Here is a 23,236-nt window from a genome sequence, read left to right on the forward strand (position 1 = left end):
GATGGAGTACATAGAATGCTTTGAGGGACAACAAAAAGCCAATAAAACTAGATGGTATCAAATTAAAGTCTATGCAACAATTTGAATACCTTGGGTCAGTGTGGAGCCATGATCAGAATATGGATGACGATGCTGGCAGCCACATGAAGAGCAGTTGGTGGAAGTGGAAGGAGTGATAGGAATTTTTTGCAATAAGAATATGCAAAGTAAACTAAAGAGCAATGTGAATTAAGAATAGGATTAGGCCAGTTGAAATGCTGGCCAGTTTGGAAGAGAGAAGAACAACTACCTCACATTGCCAAATTGAGAATGCTGAGGCAGATAATTGCTAATAAGCTATGCAGTGAAACAGTAGGAGCCATGATGAAGGTAGACAGACACACACACACGCGCGCGCAGTATGGGAGAACAAAGGGAGTATCGGCTGAGCCATGTGAGATGATGAGATGTGGGATATATTGACAAGAACACTTGGAGATGGTGAACGAGAGCCACCAACCCCAATTGACGGGATACGGCAGAAAAGAAGAGGAGACTCCTGAGCCTGGTGTGTCAAATTGGCAGCACTTTTTAATGTAATACATCCAGAGGGCCTGGGGGACAGAAATGATTTATATTTTAGCTGCTTATTTCATTCCCTTGTAAAATTTGAGTAAGCCCAAACTGCAGCCTTTGAAGCCTGCCCATTCCTTTTCAACCTTGTTTTTGCTGCATTAAATGAGTTGGATGTTAGTCAGGATGAAGGGGAAGAAGCAGCAGGAGCCCAGCTGTACAACAGGAAGCTCAGGCTAAGTGGTGGATCTCAGGTCGTTATTAGTCATCCATAGAGATGGCCAGTTGTCCGGCTCTACTCTGCTTCCCTAGAGCATCTGTGCTAGGGGATGTGTGGGTCCCAGCAGCATGTGGAGGAGGAACCTATATCAGCGCAGATTGCTTTCGAGGTTGTATTTACGTTAAGAATTGAAAGACGTAGCTCAGTATACTAACATTGCTGGAGCCGTCGCATTCATGATCGTTGTTACGGCCCCGCCAAATTAACGGCCATGAAGAACACACCATGAACCATGAAATCTGGTCTCCCCTGTGAAATCTGGTCTTTTATGTAATTTTACCCTATACTATACAGATTTCACGGGGAGACCAGTGTTTCTCTAACTGGGGGTCCCAACCCAAAAGAGGGTTGCGGGGCGGGAGTTGCAAAGTTATTGTAGGGGGCTGATGGTATTGCGACCCTCCTGTGCTGCCTTCAGAGCTGGGAGGCTGGAAAGCGGCAGCTGCTGGCCAGGTACCCAGCTCCGAAGGTAGCACCGCCAGGAGCAGCACAGAAATAAGGGTGGCAATGAGTGGCCAGAGAGTGGCAGCTGCTGGCCAAGGGACCAGCTCTGAAGGCAGAAGTAAGGGTGCCAATACCATCCCATGCCACCCTTACTGCTGTGCTGCTGGCAGTGGCGCTGCCTTCAGAGCTGGGCTCCCAGTTAGCTGCTGCCCCTCTGAAGGCAGAGCTGCTGCCCAGCCAGCAGCAGTGCAGAAGTAAAGATGCCAATGCCGCGACTTCCCTACAATAATCTTGCAGTGCCCCCTCTTTTGGGTCAGGACCCCTGCAATTACATCCGTGACATTTCAGATTTAAATCATTAAATTTATTATTTTAAAAATCCTCTGACCATGACATTGACCAAAATGAACCGTGAATTTGGTAGGGCCCTAATCACTGTGTAAAGATTTGCACCTTTGCTGACAGGACAGAACAACCAGGGGCGGCTCCAGGCACCAGTGCACCAAGCACGTGCCTGCGGCAGCAAGCTGCGGGGGGCAGCCTGCCAGTCGCTGTGAGGGCACGGCGGTATTTCTGCGAGAGGTCTGCCGGTCCCACAATAATTCGGCGGCGGGTAGGTGAAGGCGTAGACTGGCGGACCTCCCGCAGGCGTGCCACCGAAAGCCACCTGACTGCCATGCTTGGAGTGGCAAAATACATACAGCCGCCCCTGAGAACAACGCAAAGAGAAGCAGAGAAGACAAAAACATCAACAGAGATATTAGTTCTTATGCTATAGGCAGAGGTAGGCAGAAAGTTTAGCTGTAGAGGAGATTTGTTAAATAACATGTTGATCTTAAATAGTTAACAGCCTCCAGCAATTACCTAGCTTACTGGTTTGCCATTGTTTTTGGTCTGACTTTTAGGTGAACGTAAAACCGTTGTATCCTGTACTAGGATCGTTAACAAGACCATGATGCTGGTGAATGACAGTGACTGCCAGCGTGTGATGCGCCCTGAACCTCAAGTCAGGAGATGTAACACACACCCCTGCCAGTCACGGTAAGGAGCTTAGAAAACAAAATCAACATCCCTATTTCTCGCAACTACACTTCTCTAAAGCATCTCTCCACTGAGCACTGTCAACGTGTATGACAGCATTCAGGCACACAGTTAACTGCAATATTCAGCTGTAACACTCATTTTTCATTTGTTGAACAGATCAGATTTTCATTACCTCAGAGTCCATTTAATTTGTGATCAGTACAGCAGGATTCCAAATATATAATTTATTTGGGGATTGTGTTTTTTCTTCCCCTTAGCTGCATAATCTGGGAGACCAAATAGTTTCCTAAATTTAGCTACACAGCGTTGCAGTGGGGGCATGTCTAATCTTGTTTCTTTATTCAATGCAGAATAGGGCTTGATTAGTTGTCACACTCTGTTGAAAAGAAAAACATGGCCTTTAAACCTTACCTGGTGTGAGATAATGGGGTGCAGTCCAGAACAGTGAGGGCGCAGTGTCACCCCTGCCCTGCAACCGTGGGTGCCTTACAATAACTTGCTGAAGTAGCTCCCACCTGGGCTACTCACAAACAGTCTTCCAGCCTGCAGGCCAGACCCTAAGTGTCTGCTTGTAGCTGCAGCCTGCCAACCACACTTGGGTTACACTCTGGTTCTCACCAGCCTTCGTTATTCTGCAGGGTGACTCCAATATACCCCCAGTCTTAGATTTTCTCCCAGAAATCTATGTCCTGCACTGCCCAGCCCTCTCCTGGAAAATACAAAAGTCATATTTGGTCTGTTGTTTCTTGAACTTAGGCACACAACTTGTCACCCCAAATTGAGTTTCCCAGACTCTTCAATTTAAACCTGCTGGATTAGATAAAACACGTTTATTAACCACAAAGAGAGATTTTGAGTACAAGGAATTGAGGCATAAAGGTCAGAAATGATTACAAGAAAAATAAAGATAAGACATTGACTGTAATAACCTAACTCAACAAACTGTATCAGATTCAAGCAAAGTTTCTCACCATATGCTTTCAGCAGTCTTCCTGACCAAAACCTGTAGTTCACGACCCCTTCTCCCAGAGTCCAGTCCTTTTTTGCTTTTGGTGACATGAATGCAATGGGCAGGGAGAGAGAAAGGGGTGTCCTGCAGTGTTCCCCCTTTGAGAAGCATTACCAGCTGGGAGCAGGGTGACAGGCAGTCTGTGTGGAAACGAACTCCCATGTTGTTTCTTTGCTAAGAGGTAGAATTTTTTTTTTTTTGCCCTTTTCCTGCCAAAGAACAGCCACGTAGCAGGTAATGGTCCATCAGCATTGTTTACCACCTGTCTGAGGTGTCAGTTTACCCTTTGTCTCTGAGGAACTGGTTTGGACACTCCCCAGACTTCTCTGGAAAACCTTATTTTTAGTCAGAATCTCAGTTTACGTCTATAACTTCACATATAATGCTGATATGCATTTTGCCATGATATTATTGATCAGTAAATTATGAGTTTTTAAATGATACCTTACAAGGCATACTTTGTACAAAGATTATTACAATAGCATGTCGGGCGTGAACACAGGGATATATTCTGTCACATCTGGTCCTCTGCTGTATTGTCTGTCTGATCTGTACCATCTGACTAATTTAGATTGCGAGACCTTTATGTGTGTCACGCAGTTCTGAGCTCGGATCCTGATTCAGGAAAGTGCTTCTGCCCCTGATAAACCTTAAGCTCCATCTTAAAGTCTCACTGTGCCTTGTATAGCTTCTGTTCAGACCTTTGCTGTCACTCAGTCATATTGGCCTTTCACACTCCTTTCTGTGTACTGCACAAGGGCTTTTAGGATCAAGTGCAGGTGATCCCAGCAGGTACCATGGTGACGGCTCCAGAACTGCTTGATTCAGTGCACTCCTGCTCTCCCATTCCTATGTCTGGAACATAAGAGCGGCCATACTGGGTCAGATCAAAGGTCCATCTAGCCCAGTATCCTGTCTTCCAACAGTGGCCAGTGCCAGGTGTCCCAGAGGAAATGAACAGAACAGGTAATCATCAAGTGATTCATCCCCTATGGCCCATTCCCAGCTTCTGGCAAACAGAAGCTAGGGACACCGTCCCTGCCCATCCTGGCTAATAGCCATTGATGTACCTACTGTCCATTAACTTATCCAGTTCTTTTTAGAACCCTGTTATAGTCTTGGCCTTCACAACATCATCTGGCAAGGAATTCCACAGGTTGACCCTCGTTGTGTGAAAAAATACTTCATTTTGGGACCACCTCAGTTTCAAATGAGCCAGCTGGTCTTCCTCTCTTCTTTTGAATCTCCCCATACAACCCACTGCTTTCCCAAAGCCCTCCTGTGTGAGCCTTGTCTCCTATCTCTCTAATGCTGTGTCTGCACTAGAGAATGGAACCTGTGGGAGAGCACGAGTGTCATCATCAGTGGTGTGCTCTGTCCACATAGGCCATGGGCTGGTTCGGGTGAAGAACCATTGCACTTTTGTCTGGTCTCGGAACTGTTGCTGTTCTACAACATTGCAGTCACATTGCTGTTTAGGTGGGTATCTCACTGTTCCCAGCACAGCGCTCAGAAGCAGTGGCTTCAACAGACATCATGGGATACCATGTACACCCTTGGAACTGCGAAAGAACAGACCAGACTCCCAAAACGCTCAAGGAAATGCTCCTAATTTCCACAGGGAAGTTGCATATTTCTATGGTGTGGCACCGTTTCCAAGCAGGAGGCCTGTGTAAACTCTCAGCTCATGATCCTTGCTCAGCAAGAAAGGTTTCCATTGGAAATTTTGAAAAGCCATTTGGAGGTGCCTGGGGTGGATGCAGACAAGCCCAGAGGGCTTTGGCACCATCTCCAGGGAGCTAGAGACTGAGATAAGCTGATGACTAAGCTCAGCAAGCAGTGGTCTGGCATCTTTCACCACCAGGCAAGTGCATTGTTGGGAACATACTTGGGTGTGAACACAAGGGGTAGCTAGTGGGCCCCAGATTGCAGCACTGTGAATTCCTGGTGAAGTGTGCATGTTGTTTTGTGCCTTCTCTACTACACCTTGTACGATTACATCTCTGTAAAAATAATGATCAATAGCAATGGGCTGAGTTAAGGATGGAGTTAAATCTCTCTCTCTCTCACACACACACACACACACACACACACACACACACACACACACACACACACACACACACACACACACACACACACACACACCAGTGCTGCTGAAAAAGGGCCAATATCTTGATATGTCCAAATTTCCTCACTTTTTTTAGCCCCTTAACGTTCTTCTAGGATAGTTGTTTTTCCTGTATGGAATTACCAGGCAACTTATAGGCACGGTTCAGCACAGTTCTCCTTACAAGCAGTTTAGCAAGACATTGATGTTCTCATCGGTCTGTTTTGACAGAGCCATGGCAACAAACACCAAACGTGCTTAATACCCAGAAAGGCCACAAACTCCAGCTGATGATGTGACAGACCACACGCTCTCCTTCACTCCGTGTAGACCACACTTTCACACTTCACATGTTTTTGACTGGAAACATTTTCAGAAGCACATTCTCCGTGCCTCTGTAGAATTGAAATTTCCACTTGCATTTGCCCACCCAGATATTAGAAATGCATGCTTAGCATATTCTCTGACCAAGAACATCTTAAAGAAACCATTCTCTTTCACCATTTTTTTTAATGAGCCCTGAATTAGTTTAGGGTTTCAAGTAAAATTATTATAGCATCTTGTTACAATAAGGTCCTTTTCCGTTTCCACTGAGCACTCCACTCTAGACTGGAATATAGAAGAAGGGAACAATGGCTTCTTTTTTGTAGTATATCTTTTTTCTCTTGTTGCTTTTGATTGAAGTTGCACAGGGTTTCTGGTACTGTGAATTTAAATAGAATTGAATCTACCTTATGAAGACTCTCTATTTGAAAGGTGGTGTGGTTAGTGGTAGGGCACTGATCTGGGTCTTAGGAGACCTGGGATCTATTTCTGGCTCTGGCACTGACTTTTAGCAAGCCACTATTCCTTACTGCCCCTTTATTTCCCCACTTGATCCTTGTCTACTTGTCTTTGGGGCAGAAATGGGATCTTACTGTGTGTGTAACAGGAGGCTCCGAATCTCTACTGGGGATTGTCATGCAAATAAAAAATAATTATCCACATTAAGCATTAGGTTATCTGAAAATAAATGCCTATAATGCTAATAACAGTGTCTTTTTCTTCCAAAACAGTCCCATAGTGCTTTGCAAATTATATATCCCTTTGAAATGCAGCTACCTCTTGGGAGAACCAAACGGAGTAGGGCAAGGAGCAGTAATTCCACGCAGCCAGGGAGGAGATTAGAATCGAGCAACTCCAGTAGAGCATCTGTAAAAGGATACAGTGAAACACTGAATGAAGAATTTGATACACTAATGTGTTTTCAAATTAAATGTCAGAGAATAGAAATTTTAAAAAAAAATTTATTGAAACTGTCTGGACATGACAGCAAAGGCCACCCAGAAGTCACAGCAGGTTCAACATGTGGTAGCCTACTTCCTACTCACGTCTGACTGATGGGAACATACTACACCAAGGTTCCATGCCCTGTTATACCTTCCTGTACAATTCCAGATCTGTTTCAGGATCCTTATCTGAACCCTTAATGAGCAAGGCCAAGCGATCTCAAAGTCTGCCTCTACTTCTGCACTTCCCAGTGCTAGCTGTGAAAGGGGCTGATAGTGTCAAATGTACGGCTCTAGGCAGAGGAGCATCCTGAACTGTGCAGTGCCCTACCACCCGAGAGCAATTGAACTACTGCTAGTCACTCCCTTTCCCGCAGCAAAAGAGCAGCAAGTAAAGCAAATAGCATTTCTCAAAGAAGGCAGGTGCTCAGAGAGAACAGTGGTGAACATGGTCTAAAACCTAGTGTGACAAAGTTCCTCCTCTGCCTTGGTGGGTCCTGCACTTACTGGCGGACTTGCTCGCCTCACAGATTTACCCTGTGGATCTGGAAACAGCCCAGAGACCTTCCCCTCTGGTAGAAGCCACAGTCCAGGTCAGTTCCTCCTGTGTTTGATCAGGAGTTGGGAGGTTTGAGGGGAACCCGGGCCTGCCCTCTACTCCGGGTTCCAGCCCAGGGCCCTGTGGACTGCAGCTGTCTAGAGTGCCTCCTGGTACGGTTGCGTGACAGCTACAACTCCCTGGACTACTTCCTCATGGCTGCCTCCCAACACCTTCTTTGTCCTCACCACCGGGCCTTCCTCCTGATGTCTGATAACACTTGTACTTCTCAGTCCTCCAGCAGTGTGCCTACTCACTCTCAGCTTCTTGCATGCCTCTTGCTCCCAGTTCCTTTCACGTGTAACCCTTCTGCCCCTCTGAGTTGGCAGCAACAAGGGCCGGGTTCAGTATCCAGGGGTTCTGTTTCAATAACACAATGCAAAACCGGCTCTAGCCCCCACCCAGTGACTTGGGACAATTACATACCACCCCCCCCCCGGGCGCCTCTAAGAGGCAATACTTCGCCACTCGCAAGCACAGAGTCTGAGTGTAGCAAAATCCTTTTAATAAAGGAGGGAAACAATGAGGCATCACGTTGGAGAAACACCACAAACAGAATTATAACACAAACCATAAGCAAAAACCCACCTCCAAGTACGTTTGGCAATGTCCTTTCCCCCTTAGGGTCTTAAGTCCAATCACCCCAAAGTCCAGCAACCCGAAAGTCTGTGGTCAGTGCCACCCCAGAGTTCAAAAGTTTATCTGCAGAGTTTTACCCCTCTCCCAGCCTGGATGGAAATGGGGGGGGCCCACACAGGGTGTTAAGGGGCACCTTACGTGGGCCAGGGCCAACTGCTCTGCCTCTCCATGGAGTTCTGCTGCAGCCTTCACCACGACCAGCTCCACTACACCAGCTGTGCCGCTCCTCCAGCCGACCCGTGAGCCACTCCAGCTGTCTCCGCAAATCACTCCACTCCACTCACTGTTCCATGAGCTGCTCCAAACATGCTGCAAACTGCGCCACTCTGCCAGCCGCTTAGCGATAGATCTTCAGGCTCCCCCACTAGTTAACACAGCACTCAGTGATCTCAGCTCAGTAAGCTTAGCTCTTTTAGTGATTTCAGCTTGTAGTAGAGGAGCCCTGGTGCTGGTGCACCATTGACCCAACGTGAATTCAGCTCAGCAGCCTCTAGATGGACTCCTACTGGAATAAAAATTAGCTCTACTCTTCAAACAGTGGAGAGAGGAGGATGTGCAATTGGTGTTCCAGGCCCTTAAAAGGGGCCCATACTATCAGGTACACACACCAGTCCCCAACCTCTCTCAGTTCAATGGGTTTTGGCACCCATGTCCCTTGTCTAGCAAGTGCTACTTAATTGATATTGAGACATCTTTGTGATAAAGCAGTCTCATAGTTCCTCATTCACATAATCAGGGTGACAACACTTTATTCCTCCTGCCCCAATAACAAAGAAATTGGTTAGAGCTGTCAAAATAACCATCCCAGGCTGCCGTGGTCTATGCTAGGTGGGGTGGGTGTGCCAATGCAAATACCTAAAATTCCTTTCCACACTCCCCATAATTCACCACCAGATGTCAGGGTAGAGCTCATCCTGACTCTGCTTACACACGCACTTCCTCTCCTCTGGCTCCCTGGCTCCCTTTGGCCTGACTGGAGTGAGCCCTTTTATAGCATCAGAGGGGCCTTAATTAGAGTCAGGTGCTTAACAGCCTCACCTGACTCTTAGCAGGTTAATTGGAGGCAAGTGTTCTCATTAGCCTGGAGCAGCCCCTGCTCTGGTCACTCAGGGAACAGAAAACTGCTTATCTAGTGGCCAGTATAGCTCCCTTCTACTACTCTGTTGTTCCCAACTGGCCTGGGTCTATCACACTAGATAGATAATCCTGCATGAGAAATTGACTTAAAATAAAGAAAAGCAAAATATATCCTTAGAAATATATCGTTGTGACCTTCGATTTTGTACAGGATGGCTAACTAGTATAATAAGGGTACATTAGAAATGCACATAGACAGTTAAATGAATTAGTTAATGTTTGCATTTGCTTTACTGATATTACGTGTTATCCAAGTGCTTATTAATATTATTTTGGAGGCTCATTGTATGCTTTACAAACTCTGTATATTAAAGTCATGTATCCATCACTGAAATGTAGCTACCTCTGGGATAGAGTTGGTTTCATAGATTCACAGATTTTAAGACCTGAATGTCATTAGATCATCTAGTCTGACCTCCTGTATAATACAGGCCAACATTTTTCCAGTAAGGCATCCAATCTTGATTTGCAGACAAAAGATGGCGACTCCACCAGTTCCTTTGGTAGTTTGTTCTAGTGGTTAAGCACCCTCACTGTTAAAAATGTCTGCCTTATTTCTAATTAGAATTTGCATGACTTTAGCTTCTAATCTTTGGTTTTTGTTATGCCTTCCTCCACCAGATTAAAGAGCCCTTTAGTACCTGATATATTCTCCCTGTGAAGACACTTATACACTGTAATCAAGTCATCTCTCAGGCTTCTTTTTGATCAACTAAACAAATGGAGACAGATTAGAAATTAGAATTGGAGTCGATAGACTGGGATTGGGGTTATAGAACTAACACTTCAGAACACATGTATGGGTAGGTAATGCAGCCTTCAGCTGGCTGTCCGACAGAAAGGAGAAGGGACCTGCTGCTATCAACAGCAACAGTCATTCTCGTTTAGATCCAGTGGTGGAAGCCAGTGATTTTGGAGCAGGAGGTCAGGACTGTAGTCCTGGTCATCCATGTGTATGTCATTTATTCCTATGAGCGTGTCTGGTTTTTTCAGCATATAGTTTGCTATATGGTCCAGCCACTAGAAGGAGTTATAGCTACACTCAGTCTAGTCCATATGAGTCTGTCAAATCCAGTGTCCATTGGCAAATATCTAATTATTCAGAGGAAAACCAAAAAAAAATCCAGCACAGGATGTGTGGGCCAGGGATGCAGTGCTGTGAATGGGAAGAAGGGAGCAATTTCTGGGCCTGTAAATGGAGTTCAGGGCTTGTGACTAAGGGGTTAGTTATTTGGCAGTATGACGAATCCACACTGCTCTATATCAGTTCTTGCTTAATAAATATGGGCAGAGAGGCCAAATGGAATTAGGTGGACTTTGTTGGCTAGTACTAAATGCATTTATGCCAAATAACTTAGGACAACTGGCTGGAGATGAAGTACATTCAGTGTTACACAGCACGCGAAGTCAGGAGACGCCCCCGGGTTGCTTTAGGATAAGCACTCAGGATAGCCTTCATCTTGGTTTCCCCTACTATAAAATGTAATGTAATATCACTGCAGTTAAGCTTCACCAAGGCTAAATTATCTCTGTGAGGCTTGAGTCTCCACAGTCTGGGCTTCAGAACTTATTCCCGAGGGAAGATTAGCAGGATAAAAGAATATGTTTTATTATGGGAGAAATTCACTGCCGGGCTGCTTCAGCTCCCAGGGAGTTTGCTTAAGGGCCTCTGCCTTCCCTGCAGGCTGGAGAAACTCCCCCTGTGATGAGGGGATGGGTGTAGGTAGGGACAATTGGAGGTGAAATAGGTGGCGGGGATGGCAGAAGCTTCCTAACAGTGTAGGGGGCCACCCCCTGCGCCACCTCTTCCCCCGAGGCTCCACCCTCGTGCCGCCTCTTCCTCCCAAACCCCTGCCCCTGCTCTCTCTCCTTCACACCCCTGCTCACACTTACTGCCAGTAAAAAGTGGGGGACCATGCCCCTCCCTTTTCCAGCACCCCTGTCTGGTGGGACCTATGTTCTGTGTCTGGTGCAAGGGAGCAGCTGCCACTGTTCCAATGGGAATGGCACCCACTTACACCAGGGCTGAATTTGATCCCTTGGATAATTGATGATATCATTGAAGAAGGAAGAGTAAAGAACTGTAGCATTTAATTCAAATAAGCACACCCCCCCCAAGACTAATGTAAATTAGCAGGCAGTGTTATTGATCCTGTACTCCCTGGGAAAATAACAAAATCTGTCAAAATGATGAATGCTAAAGTAAAAAGAAACCTGCCTGAGTGAGAGTTGGCAAGTCTGTTAGCAGAATGACTACTGTACTGGAAAATTATTGTGTGCTGTTTATAAAGGCAATCAGACAGGAATGTTAGTCTTGGAGTCCCACTTTCTACATCAGCAGCTGTATTATTCTACTAGATTCTTGGTATTTTTTTATTCCCTAAAGTTTTAGTGACTGGGTGTGGCACAACCTGTTATCAAAATCAAGGTTCACCTGATTATTTTGACCCAATGTAGCACTTGACACAAAGAACAGTTTCAGGCATGTAATATAGTGTGATAATGGAAAAGGTCTGGGTACTGCAGTGAATTCAGGAGGTGTCTTATAAACAATGTATTTCTGCCTTACTTGCTCTATCCTAAAATTAGTTTGATAGCTCATAGTTGGATAGCTCTTAGTGAAGAATATCTGAAAATCAATACCAAGAGAATAACTCTCAAAAAGCCCTCCTATAATATATATAGACATATACACACACACACATAGAGAGAGAAGATCTTAAAGTCAAAGAAGGTTTTGCCATTGACTGCCGTGGAGACTGGATTTCACCCAATGGTATATATACTCTGTTGCACTGAAAACAACTGCAATAACATTTTAAAAGTATACTAACTAGAGCTGATGTTTAGCTCTTACCTGTGTAGTAAATAACAGCTAGTTTGTTGTTCAACAAAAATATTATTTCTTCTTCAAGTGCTTGCTCATGTCAAATATGTTCTAGGTATGCACGCACCCATGTGCACTGTCGTGAGAGATTTTTGCCTTAGCGGTATCCGTAGGGTCGACTGTGGTGCCCCCTTGAGTGCCGTACTCATGCGTCGGTATAGCAGGCGCCACCGGCCCTTCACCCTCTCAGTTCCTTCTTACTGCCCGGGGTGGTTAGTTAGAACATCTTTCCATGCTTGTGTTTTCGTCTCTTCTGACTTTGAGCCTTAGGGCCTTGTAAATAGTTGTTTATAGTAGTTAGTGTTAAGTAGTTGTTAAGTGTAGTTGGAAGTTAGAGTCCCAGCGGGGACTTCGCCCCAGGTGGGATATGCCCCGGTGTCCAGGGTTTAAGGCCTGTGCAAACTGTAACGGGCCTTTGTCTGTAAGTGACCCCCACAGCAGCTGCTTCAAGTGCTTGGGGGAATCACATGTGAAGGACAAGAGTCATACTTGTAAACATTTCCCACCCAGGGCTCAGAAAGAGCAGGATATTCATTTGAGGGCTCTTCTCCATCCAGCTTCCGAGCCATCCCGTCAAGACTCAACTCCTAGTACCTCGGACTTGGTATGCAGTGCACCTCTAGTACCGGGCTCTGCCTGGCACCGCTCCCCGTCGCCAGTGCCCAGAAAGACAACTAATAAGCACAGCTCCCCAGCAACGGGCAAGGAAGGCCATGGGGCATCAGGCAAAGGACCCAGTTCAGTCTGCCCGGCCACTCCGGAGCCCTTAGCCCCTTAATGGATCCACCACCGACTCCTGGAAGCAGTAGGGGACCTAAACTGAGGCCCCATTAGCACCTTCCCAAGCTCCCCCAGTGCCGAGAGATCAGAGGCCTCTGCCGGCACCATGCGTGCTGCAGAAAGCAGCAAAGGCATCCTACAAGCCTTTGGTCACTGGCACAATTTCTCAAGGCTAAACCCTGCCATTTTTGAGTGCCCTTCCCTCCCACCTCCTCTTCCCCATTCACCTTCAGGGACCCTTCTCATGAGCAACTCCTCGTTCAAGAGGTCGAGAACCTCCTGCCCCTGGGGGCGGTGGATGAGGTCCCTCAGAGCATGAAAGGAAAGGCGTTCTGTTCCCATTACTTCCTAATCCCGAAAGCAAAAGGGGTCCTCAGACCCATTCTGGACTGTCTTCGCCTCAACAAGTCTCTCAGAAAGTTAAAATTTCACATGGTCTCCCTGGCCTCCTCATTCCTTCCCTGGATCCAGGAGACTGGTACACCGCCCTCAACTTGAAGGATGCTTATTTCCATATTACCATATTCCAAGGTCACAGATGTTTCCTCCGTTTCGTAGGGGGCGGATGCCATTTTCAATTCATAGCACTGCCCTTTGGCCTCTCACTGGCCCCAAGGGTGTTCACAAAATGTCTGACGCCAGTGGCTGCTTCTCTGAGACATCGAGGGTTCCAGGTCTTCCCATATCTCGACAACTGGCTCATCAAGGGCAGGTCTCAGGAACAAGTGCAGAGGAGCCTCCATCTGGTGCGTTTCACATGCCGCAACCTGAACCTGTTAATAAACAAGAAAAAATCCACCTTAACACTGGTCCAGCAAATAGAGTTCACTGGGGCAGTTCTCAACTCCATGTGAGCCAGGACCTTCCTTCTGGAAGCACGTTTTCAGGCCATGTCAAACCTGATCTCCCATATGAAGAACAACCCTCTCAGCATGGCGCACACCTGCCTGCAGTTGTTGGGCCACATGGCCGCATGCACATGGTCAGTCATGACCGGCTCCATCTCAAGCATCTGCAACTGTGGTTGTCATTGGTCTACATCCCCAACAGGCACGACCTAGACCAGGTGATCTGGGTGCCAGATCACATCCGGTCGTCCCTGGATTGGTGGTTGGCCCCTGGTCGGTGTTGGAGGGAGTCCCCTTCATGACCCCATCCCGTCATTGACACTGGTATCCAATGCCTCGGACCTGGGCTGGGGAGCCCCCCTTGGTGAAGTGAGCATCCTGGGCCTTTGGATGTGGGACAGTCTGATCCTCCATATCAATGTCAGGGAGTTAAGAGCAGTTCGTCTGGCCTGCCAGACTTTCTTGCCCCACCTGAAGGGCAAGGTGGTGCAGATCCTGACGGACAATACTGCCGTGATGTATTACATCAACAGGCAGGGTAGAGCCAGGTCGTCGGCCCTTTGCCAAGAAGCTCTCTGCCTGTGGGATTTTTGTAAGCAGCATGCCATTCATCTGGTAGCCGCGCACCTGCCTGGAGCCAGGAACCTCTTAGCAGATCACCTCAGCAGGACCTTCTCATCTCGCCACGAGCGGTCACTCCATCCGGGAATAGGGCCGGCAGCACTTAATATACCAATGCATGAGTACCGCACTCAAGGGGCCCCACAGCCAAACCTACAGATACCATTATGGCAAAAATTTCTGACAACCCCTAGAATGGACATGAGCAACACATCTCAAAGAACAACAGTTACGAAAAGGTAGGTAACTGTTTTATGTTGAATGAGAATATTCACAGTGGAATCTATATGAAATAGAACCCTAAAACTGTATTGCTTTGCTTTTGTTTCTGTTCCAAGATAGTAATTTAGATTTTTTTGTTTTTAGTTTATGGCCCTTTTTTTCCTGTCGTCCCTTGTTCAGCAGCAGAGATCAATGCTGTCTTCTTTATTAGTGGAGATACTCAAGGAAACGCTATAATAAAAATGGTGAAACTGTTGTTACATCAAAGGTGGCATAGGTCAAATCAGAGACTTTGTTGCAAATGCAGGGAAAATTAGCTTTTCAATGCAGGGGAGGGGAAGGGGTTGGAAAGTAATAAGCATACAGTGTGCGTGCGCCTGCCCACACACTCATATATGGCTGTTTGTTTACATACATACATTTAGTGGAACAATTCAGGCATGTACATAACTGCTCAAGATGTGGGTGAAATGTAATGGCCTGTGATATACATCAGATTAGACTAGATGTCCTAATGGTCCGGGGGGACCTTAAACTGACTCATGAATCAATGAAAAGTAACCTCATAATCTTGTTGTTGCCCTCGCCTACCCTATCATCTCACCTCTCCCCAACATTTGTTGACATCTTCCATTGCATCTTGTCCAGCTCTTTGACTGTAAACTTTTCAGTCATTTATAGTTCTTGCAAACATTCAGCATCCCCAGATTTAGATATAAGATACTGTGCACACTAGTTTTTCCAAGGAAGCTGGGAGTTTCAGGCGTGAACAACTAGGTAAAACAGCAATTTCAAGAGTAATGACTAATCCAGTCCCTAGAAAGATCAAATAATGAGCTGATCCTCCAAAGAAGTTTAAAGTTTGCTCCAGGGGCCTGCCAGACGAATGTTGCCACAGCGGATTAGACAAAGAACTCCCAAACTCCTCAGAAGAGATAGTAAGAGGTCAAAAGGTTGAGGAAGACTCAAGCGGCAGAGATTTAAGACCTCTACTCAGATTGCAAGGCCTGTGTATCCCAGTGGCACTTGGCCTCTCAGAGTCTGCCGACATAGACACCTTTGCCATTCAGTGGGTTAGTGTGTTTGCTTAAAAGCCCATCATCTAAACAGAACCAACCACCATTTGATTTAAGCATCCAGCTCTCAAACCTTCTGTACAGTACTCTTCACAAAAAGTCCCGTAGACTAAACCATCCCTAGGATTGTGAGAAAGATGAGTTCCTGTCACATAAATAATTCAATCCTTATTGGAAACAGGAGAGTGACTGTCTGCAGCACTCACATTTTTAACTGAAGATAATGTTATCACCTGGGAGGGAAAAAAACGAACATAAAAAGGGCTGCAGTGTCAAGCAATCCCTGAGATCATGTTACAGGCTTATAACATGACTGGAAGCCAAATGCCATATATGATATACACAGCTGGCTTACTTAATAATGTAGGGCTTGCCTGATTGTTTGAAGTTAAAGCAGCTGAATTATTTTTTATGTTGACATAAGCAAATGCTTAAATTTTTAAAAAGTCTCATTCTAAAGGGGCGTACAGGTGTGCACATTGTGTCTAATGACTGTAGCAAAGGAAACCTGCCTGCTTTACAACTTAATAGTAACCAGACAGGAATGTTGTGCATCACATTTTTTGGTTGCAGACATACACATTACTTAATGGGCAGTCAGTTGCTGATGCTAATTCTGCTAATGTAGTCCTGCACATTCCTTTAACAAGTATGAAACGGGCAGCAGTCTTCATATTTAATCAACTATCTTACCAATAAGGATAGAATCCTTTATGTTTCCACTCTTGCTCCCATCAGTAGCCATGCTGTTCAATTCCGGAAACTTTCAGCAGGCACTAGAAATGATGCTGGATGACTGATTTTTAAAGGATGTCGGCTAGGAGTGAGGACTTGTCAATATTGCACACGTTCCTCCTGTGGGTTTTTGTTATAGGAGCTCCTTTTGTAACCTCCCTCAAAACTCTAAAAAGGATCTTCCCACAGAAGTGGTGCCTAATAGTGGTATTTTCAATACAATCAGTTAACCAGTTCAGTCTGGAATCTCTAAACCCAGAAAGGAGCCATAGATACACACCCATTTGCCAGTGACTGTGAGGTGGATGTAAGATTTCAATAAAAACACCTCTACAGAGGATGAAGAACTAGCAAGTTTCTGTAAAGAGAGATGTCAAAGGAAGCTACTCTAAGACTTGCCATATTAAAACAGAACAGTGGTTCCTTAATTCTAGTATCCTATTTCTGACAGTGCCTAATGCAAGATGCTACAAAGAAAGGCAACACAATGCACCTGCCACTAATTTTCCATGGGAGGAATGTCTTCCTGACTCAAGCTTATGCCTTAAAGCACAGGTTTTGATAATCCTAATTTTACCAAACCTAGCATGAATGCAGATGCTGGTTTTGTTCATATAATACTTGACATTTATTTAGAGCCTCTAAGAGTCATAAAGTGCTTTGGGAACCTTATGGAGTTAAGCCTCACAACATCATTATGAGGGAACAATGGTGATTTATAGAAGCACAGGCTAAAAGGAAGTGGGTTATTAGCTGACAACAGAAAAGGAGTTTTAGGCATTAATGGAATCATAGAATATCAGGGCTGGAAGAGACCTCAGGAGGTCTTCTAGTCCAGCCCCCTGCTCAAAGCAGGACCAATCCCCAACTAAATCACCCCAGCCGAGGCGTTGTCAAACCTGACCTTAAAAACCTCTAAGGCAGGATATTCCACCACCTCCCTAGGTAACCCATTCCAGAGCTTCACCACCTTCCTAGTGAAAAAGTTTTTCCTAATATCCAACCTAAACTTCCCCCACTGCAACTTGAGACCATTGCTCCTTGTTCTGTCATCTGGTACCAGTGAGAGCAGTCTAGATCCATCCTCTTTGGAACCCCCCCTTTTAGGTAGTTGAAAGCAGCTATCAAATCCCCTCTCATTCTTCTCTTCTGCAGGCTAAACAATCCCAGTTCCTTCAGCCTCTCCTCATAAGTCATGTGCTCCAGCCCCCTAATCGTTTTTGTTGCTGTCCACTGAACTCTTTTCAATTTTTCCACATCCTTGTTTTAGTGTGGGGCCCAAAACTGAACACAGTACTCCAGATGAGGCCTCACCAATGTCAAATAGAGGGGAATACTGCAAAGTATCTAAGCAAGCATACAACAAAAGAATAATCATTTAGTGGGATCATTTTTACCTGTAGCAATTTACATGTGTGACAGGTCATAGTTTTCTCTTTTTTTAACTGTTTAGAGATAAGGAACCAGATTCAGAGCTGGTGGGAGTGGGTGCAGCTCCATTGATTTCAGTGGAGATGCACCTGCTTTCACCAGGTCAGAATTTGGCCCATAAATTTTAGTAGCTAATGAATTTGCAGCAGAAATCATCAGTCCATTTTCTTGCCAGCATTTGCACAAATTGAACCCAGAACATGGTTTATACTGCAGTCCAAGGATTCTAAACATACAAGTATTGTTGAACCAGAATCCCTAGTTTTGGCACCACAATAAACGTAGAAACTAGCAGCTAAAAATCTCGGGTACATAATTTGCTGAGAACCATATTTTAAACTAATTGTTGTTTCTTAGTGGCTCTCATTGGACTTACAGAAAGAACATCTGCTTGGCATCTGTTTTGGCTTTGTTGCATCAGGATTGTTTTAATCGTTCTCTAAAGTGAAAGGGAGGACACGAATATTTTAACTTAGGTTTACCCAATGTAACTTTTTATAGGGATCTGGTGCTTGTTTGACTAACTACCAGCATTAATTACATGCTATATCTCTGGATTGTGCTGCTTCCCAGATTTTATGGATGTTGCAAGAAATGTCTTCCATTACAGATAGTTACTGCATATGCTGGGCCTGGAGAGCATGGCTGGCACACTGGCTCCTTTAGAAAATTTTTTTTGCCACCTTCATAGGTTTAGGTTTAGGGTCGTCAACATCCCCTGCCACTGCTTTCTGGATGATCTTGAGCATGTCACTTCTCTCCCTGTTCCTAGTTTCCCTGTCTGTACAGTGGGAATAATGATACTTACCTCCTTGGTAAAGCACTTTTTGAAATCTATGGATGAAAAGTGCGAGATTAGAGGTAGGTATTATTACTTGTTATTGAGCAATCTGCATTGTGTTGAATTTAGTCATAGGATTTTGCATTCAAAGGGCTCAGTTCTGTCACCTTTACCTTAACTGAGTGGTACCCTATTCTGCAACTAATCTCACAGGGCTGCTCTACACTGGGGGGGAATCGATCTAAGATACGCAACTTCAGCTATGCTATCTGCGTAGCTGATTGTTGAAGTACCTTAGTTCGACTAACCTGGCCGTCCTCACGGCGGCGAGTCGGCTGCCGTGGCTCCCCCGTCAGTGCTACTTACTCCTCCTGCCAAGGTGGAGTACGGGCATCGATTCACAGATCGATTTATCATGTCTAGATGAGACACGATAAATCAATCCCCGATAGATCAATTATACTCGCCAATCCGGCAGGTAGTGTAGACATGCCCATAAAAACCAATTTTTCAAACTGCCCAGAGCCTATTTCTGGTGCCTGGGTTTGGCACTGACTTGCTGCGTGACATTGAGCAAGTCTCTTCATCTCACTTCAGTTTCCCCATGCCTAAGGGGGAGGTCAAGATTATTAGCCCACTTTTTTGGGGAAGCACTCTGGGACCTTCAGTTGAAAAGCAATGGGTAAATGCTAAGAGTCATCATTGGGGGAGATCTTTATAGTCTCAAAGGAAGTTAGGCACCCAACTACTCATTGACTTTCAATGGAAATTGAGTCTCTACATCCCTTTGTGCCTTTGTAGATCTCCTCCACTATTATTCAAACTTTAAAACCAGCCCTGGGCTCTAAAATGGCCAAACCAAATCTCTAAATCCAACTGTCTCTGAACTTTAGAGATGTTTTGAATCCAGATCCAAACTTCCTGGCTCTGGCCCAGTTCACACTGTTGCTGGAACAAGATGGATGCTGAAAACTCAGCAGTGCAGTATTGGTTCATTTCATTATTTGTACCAATTGGTGCTGATGGCAGCAGTGTCAGGATGGTGTAGGAGATGCAGGTTTGAAGCCATTTTTGCCCTCTGATACAGTTCAGACAATCAGTTTCAACTGACTGTTTCCCTCTACACTTCTTATAGCATTCCCTCTTCCCCACCTTAGAGACCGGGATGTTGCTTTTTAGATCATTGGAGAAGGAATTTTGTAAAAATAAAGCACCCAGAATTTCACCCAGCTTCTCCTGCTTCTGCTCGAATGTCACACTCCAATACTCAGCTGGATTATTGAGATCAAATGGGCCAAACATGCTGACTGGCACAGTTCCCTTGAAGTGGGTGGCACCAGTTTACACCAGCAGAGAATATGGCCCATCTTTCAACAACATCGAGGATTCAAAGCAATTTGTCAAAACATCAGCGTGTTTCATGAAGAGCTGGCTGTGGTTGATGTTCCTGGCTTATCCTGCTCTAATAATCACCTATACACCTACTGTTATTTGTTTGCTGAGAGTTAAACTATATTTTAAAGCGCAGAGAGGGCTGCTTCCTTACCTATTTAGGCATTGTGCCCTGAGGACTCTGATCATTGATGCTGTATGATTCATTGATTGTAAGCCTTTTAATTGATAAGAAATCTCTCATCTTAATTACTAGCAGCATTTCCATTTTGGCTCTTAGACCTGTTGTGAACACCAGAAAGGGAAATAATAGGGTTCTAGCCTGCAATGATGGTACTAATTTAGGCCAGGATCCTGCAAAGACTAGCTCACACTTAACTTTACTCACTGTGAATAGTCCCTTGGCATTCAGTGTGTAAAGCTAAGCACTCATGTAAATTGTTGCAGGATCAAGAGCCCTCAAGAAATTATAGGATTATGCTTGTTTTATTCTTTGTTTGAACATGATTGATTATAGCTGATACAATGGAGTTTTAACTAAAGCTCAGGACTGTGAATCAAGAGATGTGAATTATATTTCCAAGTCACTTCAACCATCTGTGCCTTGGTTTCTCCGTCTGCAAAATGGCAGTGCAGATTCTTCTCAGGATCACAAAAGGGTGACGGGGGTAGTGAGGCTTAATTAATTAGAGATCCTTGGAGAGAAAGTGCTGTAGAGGTGGGAAGCACTAAAATTATTATTACTATTATAACATTATACAACCTATTTTATGCTTTTAATGTTCTTTTAAAAAGAGGAAACATATAATAAAGTTACTTAAGTAGTCATAAAAATAGACTGTGGTGGAATAGTGAGTTGAAATGTATCGGTCAGTGGCACTGTTATGAAGTTCATATCCAGTTGGGAATTTGTTTGCACTTTTGGACCCGGAATGCACAGTTCAGTTTGCTGCTGCAATTTTTATCTTTTCGATCTTTAAAAGGAAATCCTTATCTTTGGATACTGTAAAAGTGCTTAGTTACTGGCGGAGCTTGTGTTACTGGCGGAGCTTGGTTTGCAAAAGGACATTTGTTTGCCTAACAGCTGCTGTACTGTTTTGAAGTAAGGGAAGAATTAGCATACAGAGAGCGCTAAAGGAACTCTGCTTGTTCTCAGGTAGTTTTGACTCCAGTCATGAGTCTCATTCTCAGGTCTGGGTGAGCTGTGCCAAGCTGAGTGCAGGACCTGAGAGTTGGGGAACGAAGGTGGCTTTATATCAGCTTTGTAACTCTGTGTAAGTTAGAGACCCCCTAAGGTAGCTCTAACTTACACCTGGCCATCAGAGAATGGGTGGAACATAGAGATGATAGAACCACATCCCCTTGAGCAGGGTGTGGTGCAGAGGGAATTCCCATCTGGAATATGTGCCAGGTTTTCCAGTCCCTTTGTGTCACAGAGCAGTGCATTGGTGATTGTTGTCTTAGATAGCACTGTGTGGGCACTCTGTCAAGGGCTCACTGTTGAATGGCAACCACTGCATGAAGGACAAGAATGTGCCAGCAGGTACTTAGAGGAAAGACAAACCGATGGGGATGTGGCATCGTTGCCCGCTGTAAAAAGCTGGGCAGAATCTCCTGGTTTTACTTTCCACTTGTGGTCACAGTGACAATGAAATCACACAGACCAAAATAACGAAAAGCATGATTTTTTCACTTTCCCTTGAGATTAGCAAAACTGAATTTGGGAGTTTCACTTCCTGTGCCAACCTCTTTGCAGAGCTGCAGGCATCAGCTGTTTTCATGGCCTGTTCAAAGCAGATTGGGAATGCAGTGGAACGGATGACTTCTTTGAGAAAGTTACTCAGTACCTTGAAGCAGGTGCTGCCCATCCCCTGGAAACTGTAACAGAAATATTCTCTTAGGCTCTGCCCTTCTGTGATTGATAGAATAGATTTTCCATGTCAAAGGAAACCCCATGTTTCCTGGCTGACACCTTGTGACTTGCGTTTCATGTTCTATATTCTTTCTGTTTGGATTTCAGAGAACTGCTAGTTCATAGCTTTGCTCTCTTTAGCCACCTGACAAGACCCTGGACTCTGGTTCAATGATGTGCCATGGCAGATTTGTAACTGCCATTGTGTGCCACTCATAGAGACACACTGGAAATCTCTCTTTGCCCAGGGACCACATTTGACATATTAAATGTATGAAAGGACCTGATCCCAAAGGCTTTCTGTTGACTTCAGTAGGCTTTGGATCGGCCCTATGTGACCATTCATCTTATATTCATGACATTTATTCTGTCCTGTCGCTTACTGTTATGTCTCTGTTAGAATGGTGCCTAACAAGTCCACTGAACAGGAATGAAATGAGGCACTTTTCAACTCCTTGTCAGAGCAAGGGAAACCACATAGGAACTCCTTTCCCTTCTTTAAAGGAAGGTCATAATCTGATTAAGGCATTTCAGGAGTAGCTGGCAGGACACATGCTGCCCATCCTAAAATGAAACCAATTCAGAGCAGCTTCTGCCAAGAATGTATTTTTCTTTGGCTTTCTCCTTGGCTCAGTCTCTTTTTTGTCTTCCTTTGCCAGTAGCTAAAGATCATGGGGAGACTGCACTGCAGCAGGGAGTATTCAGTGCAGCCATTCCCGATTCCATGGCTACTTTAATGACCAAAGCAAATCACTTCCTTTCCATCCATCCCTTTGGTGAATGGCTCCTGTGACCAGACAGGCCATGTTCACATTCTGCTCAGAGAGGCCCCAACCCAGCTCACTTTGAAGTCAGTGGGAAACTTTTTTGTTAACTTCAGTGGACATTGGATTCTTCCCTGATAGGCTGGATGTGTCTGTCCTTCTGTCACAGAATTAGATTACACAGGTGGCATTATTCCACAACCAAAATATCAAGCAGCCAGATGCTGAGATGCACCAAACAACTCCCCACCCCTTCAGAAAAAAATAGGCACTTTCACTGTCTTCCTAGCTGTTGTAGTCACCAAAATTAATGAATGTATATACCGGATGTGCGCAGGACAGCTGGCAAATCTGTGACCATGTGGCCCATCACATGCTGTTCTTCTCAAACCAGCTGGTTTCTGCCTTAGCCTCAGACGTGATCATCAGCACAATAGCACCAATGGTAACAGATTGCAGATGAATTCATGACAAGTACACAAGACAATTCTAATTTTATATTTTATGGGCTGAGCGTCCCCTCCCTCCCAGTAACATTTGCATTTTTTTGGATCATTAATTCCTTTAGGAGATGCAAACCTTTAAACAGCCTTTTTCCAAGTGTTGCTCTTAACTAGACACCTGTGCTTCCCCTCCTAGGCTTTCAGCAAAAAGAAATCCTTTCTTTCAAGCAGATTTTTTACTTTGAGAAAGCATCTTACCTATC

At 45.1% G+C, this 23,236-nt stretch overlaps 1 protein-coding gene across 2 annotated transcripts in view; it reads left to right on the plus strand.

The window, feature by feature from the left end:
- ADAMTS17 (ADAM metallopeptidase with thrombospondin type 1 motif 17) overlaps positions 1-23,236 on the plus strand; it is a 265,553-nt gene that overhangs the window by 206,208 nt on the left and 36,109 nt on the right. For both annotated transcript variants that reach the window (XM_030578668.1, XM_030578669.1), the window contains one exon: positions 2,182-2,317. In XM_030578668.1, the coding sequence (XP_030434528.1) occupies positions 2,182-2,317 (136 nt within the window). The remainder of the gene's footprint in view (positions 1-2,181; positions 2,318-23,236) is intronic.

The sequence above is a fragment of the Gopherus evgoodei genome, chromosome 10 (assembly GCF_007399415.2).
Source record: "Gopherus evgoodei ecotype Sinaloan lineage chromosome 10, rGopEvg1_v1.p, whole genome shotgun sequence".
In the NCBI taxonomy this organism is placed as follows: Eukaryota; Metazoa; Chordata; order Testudines; family Testudinidae; genus Gopherus; species Gopherus evgoodei.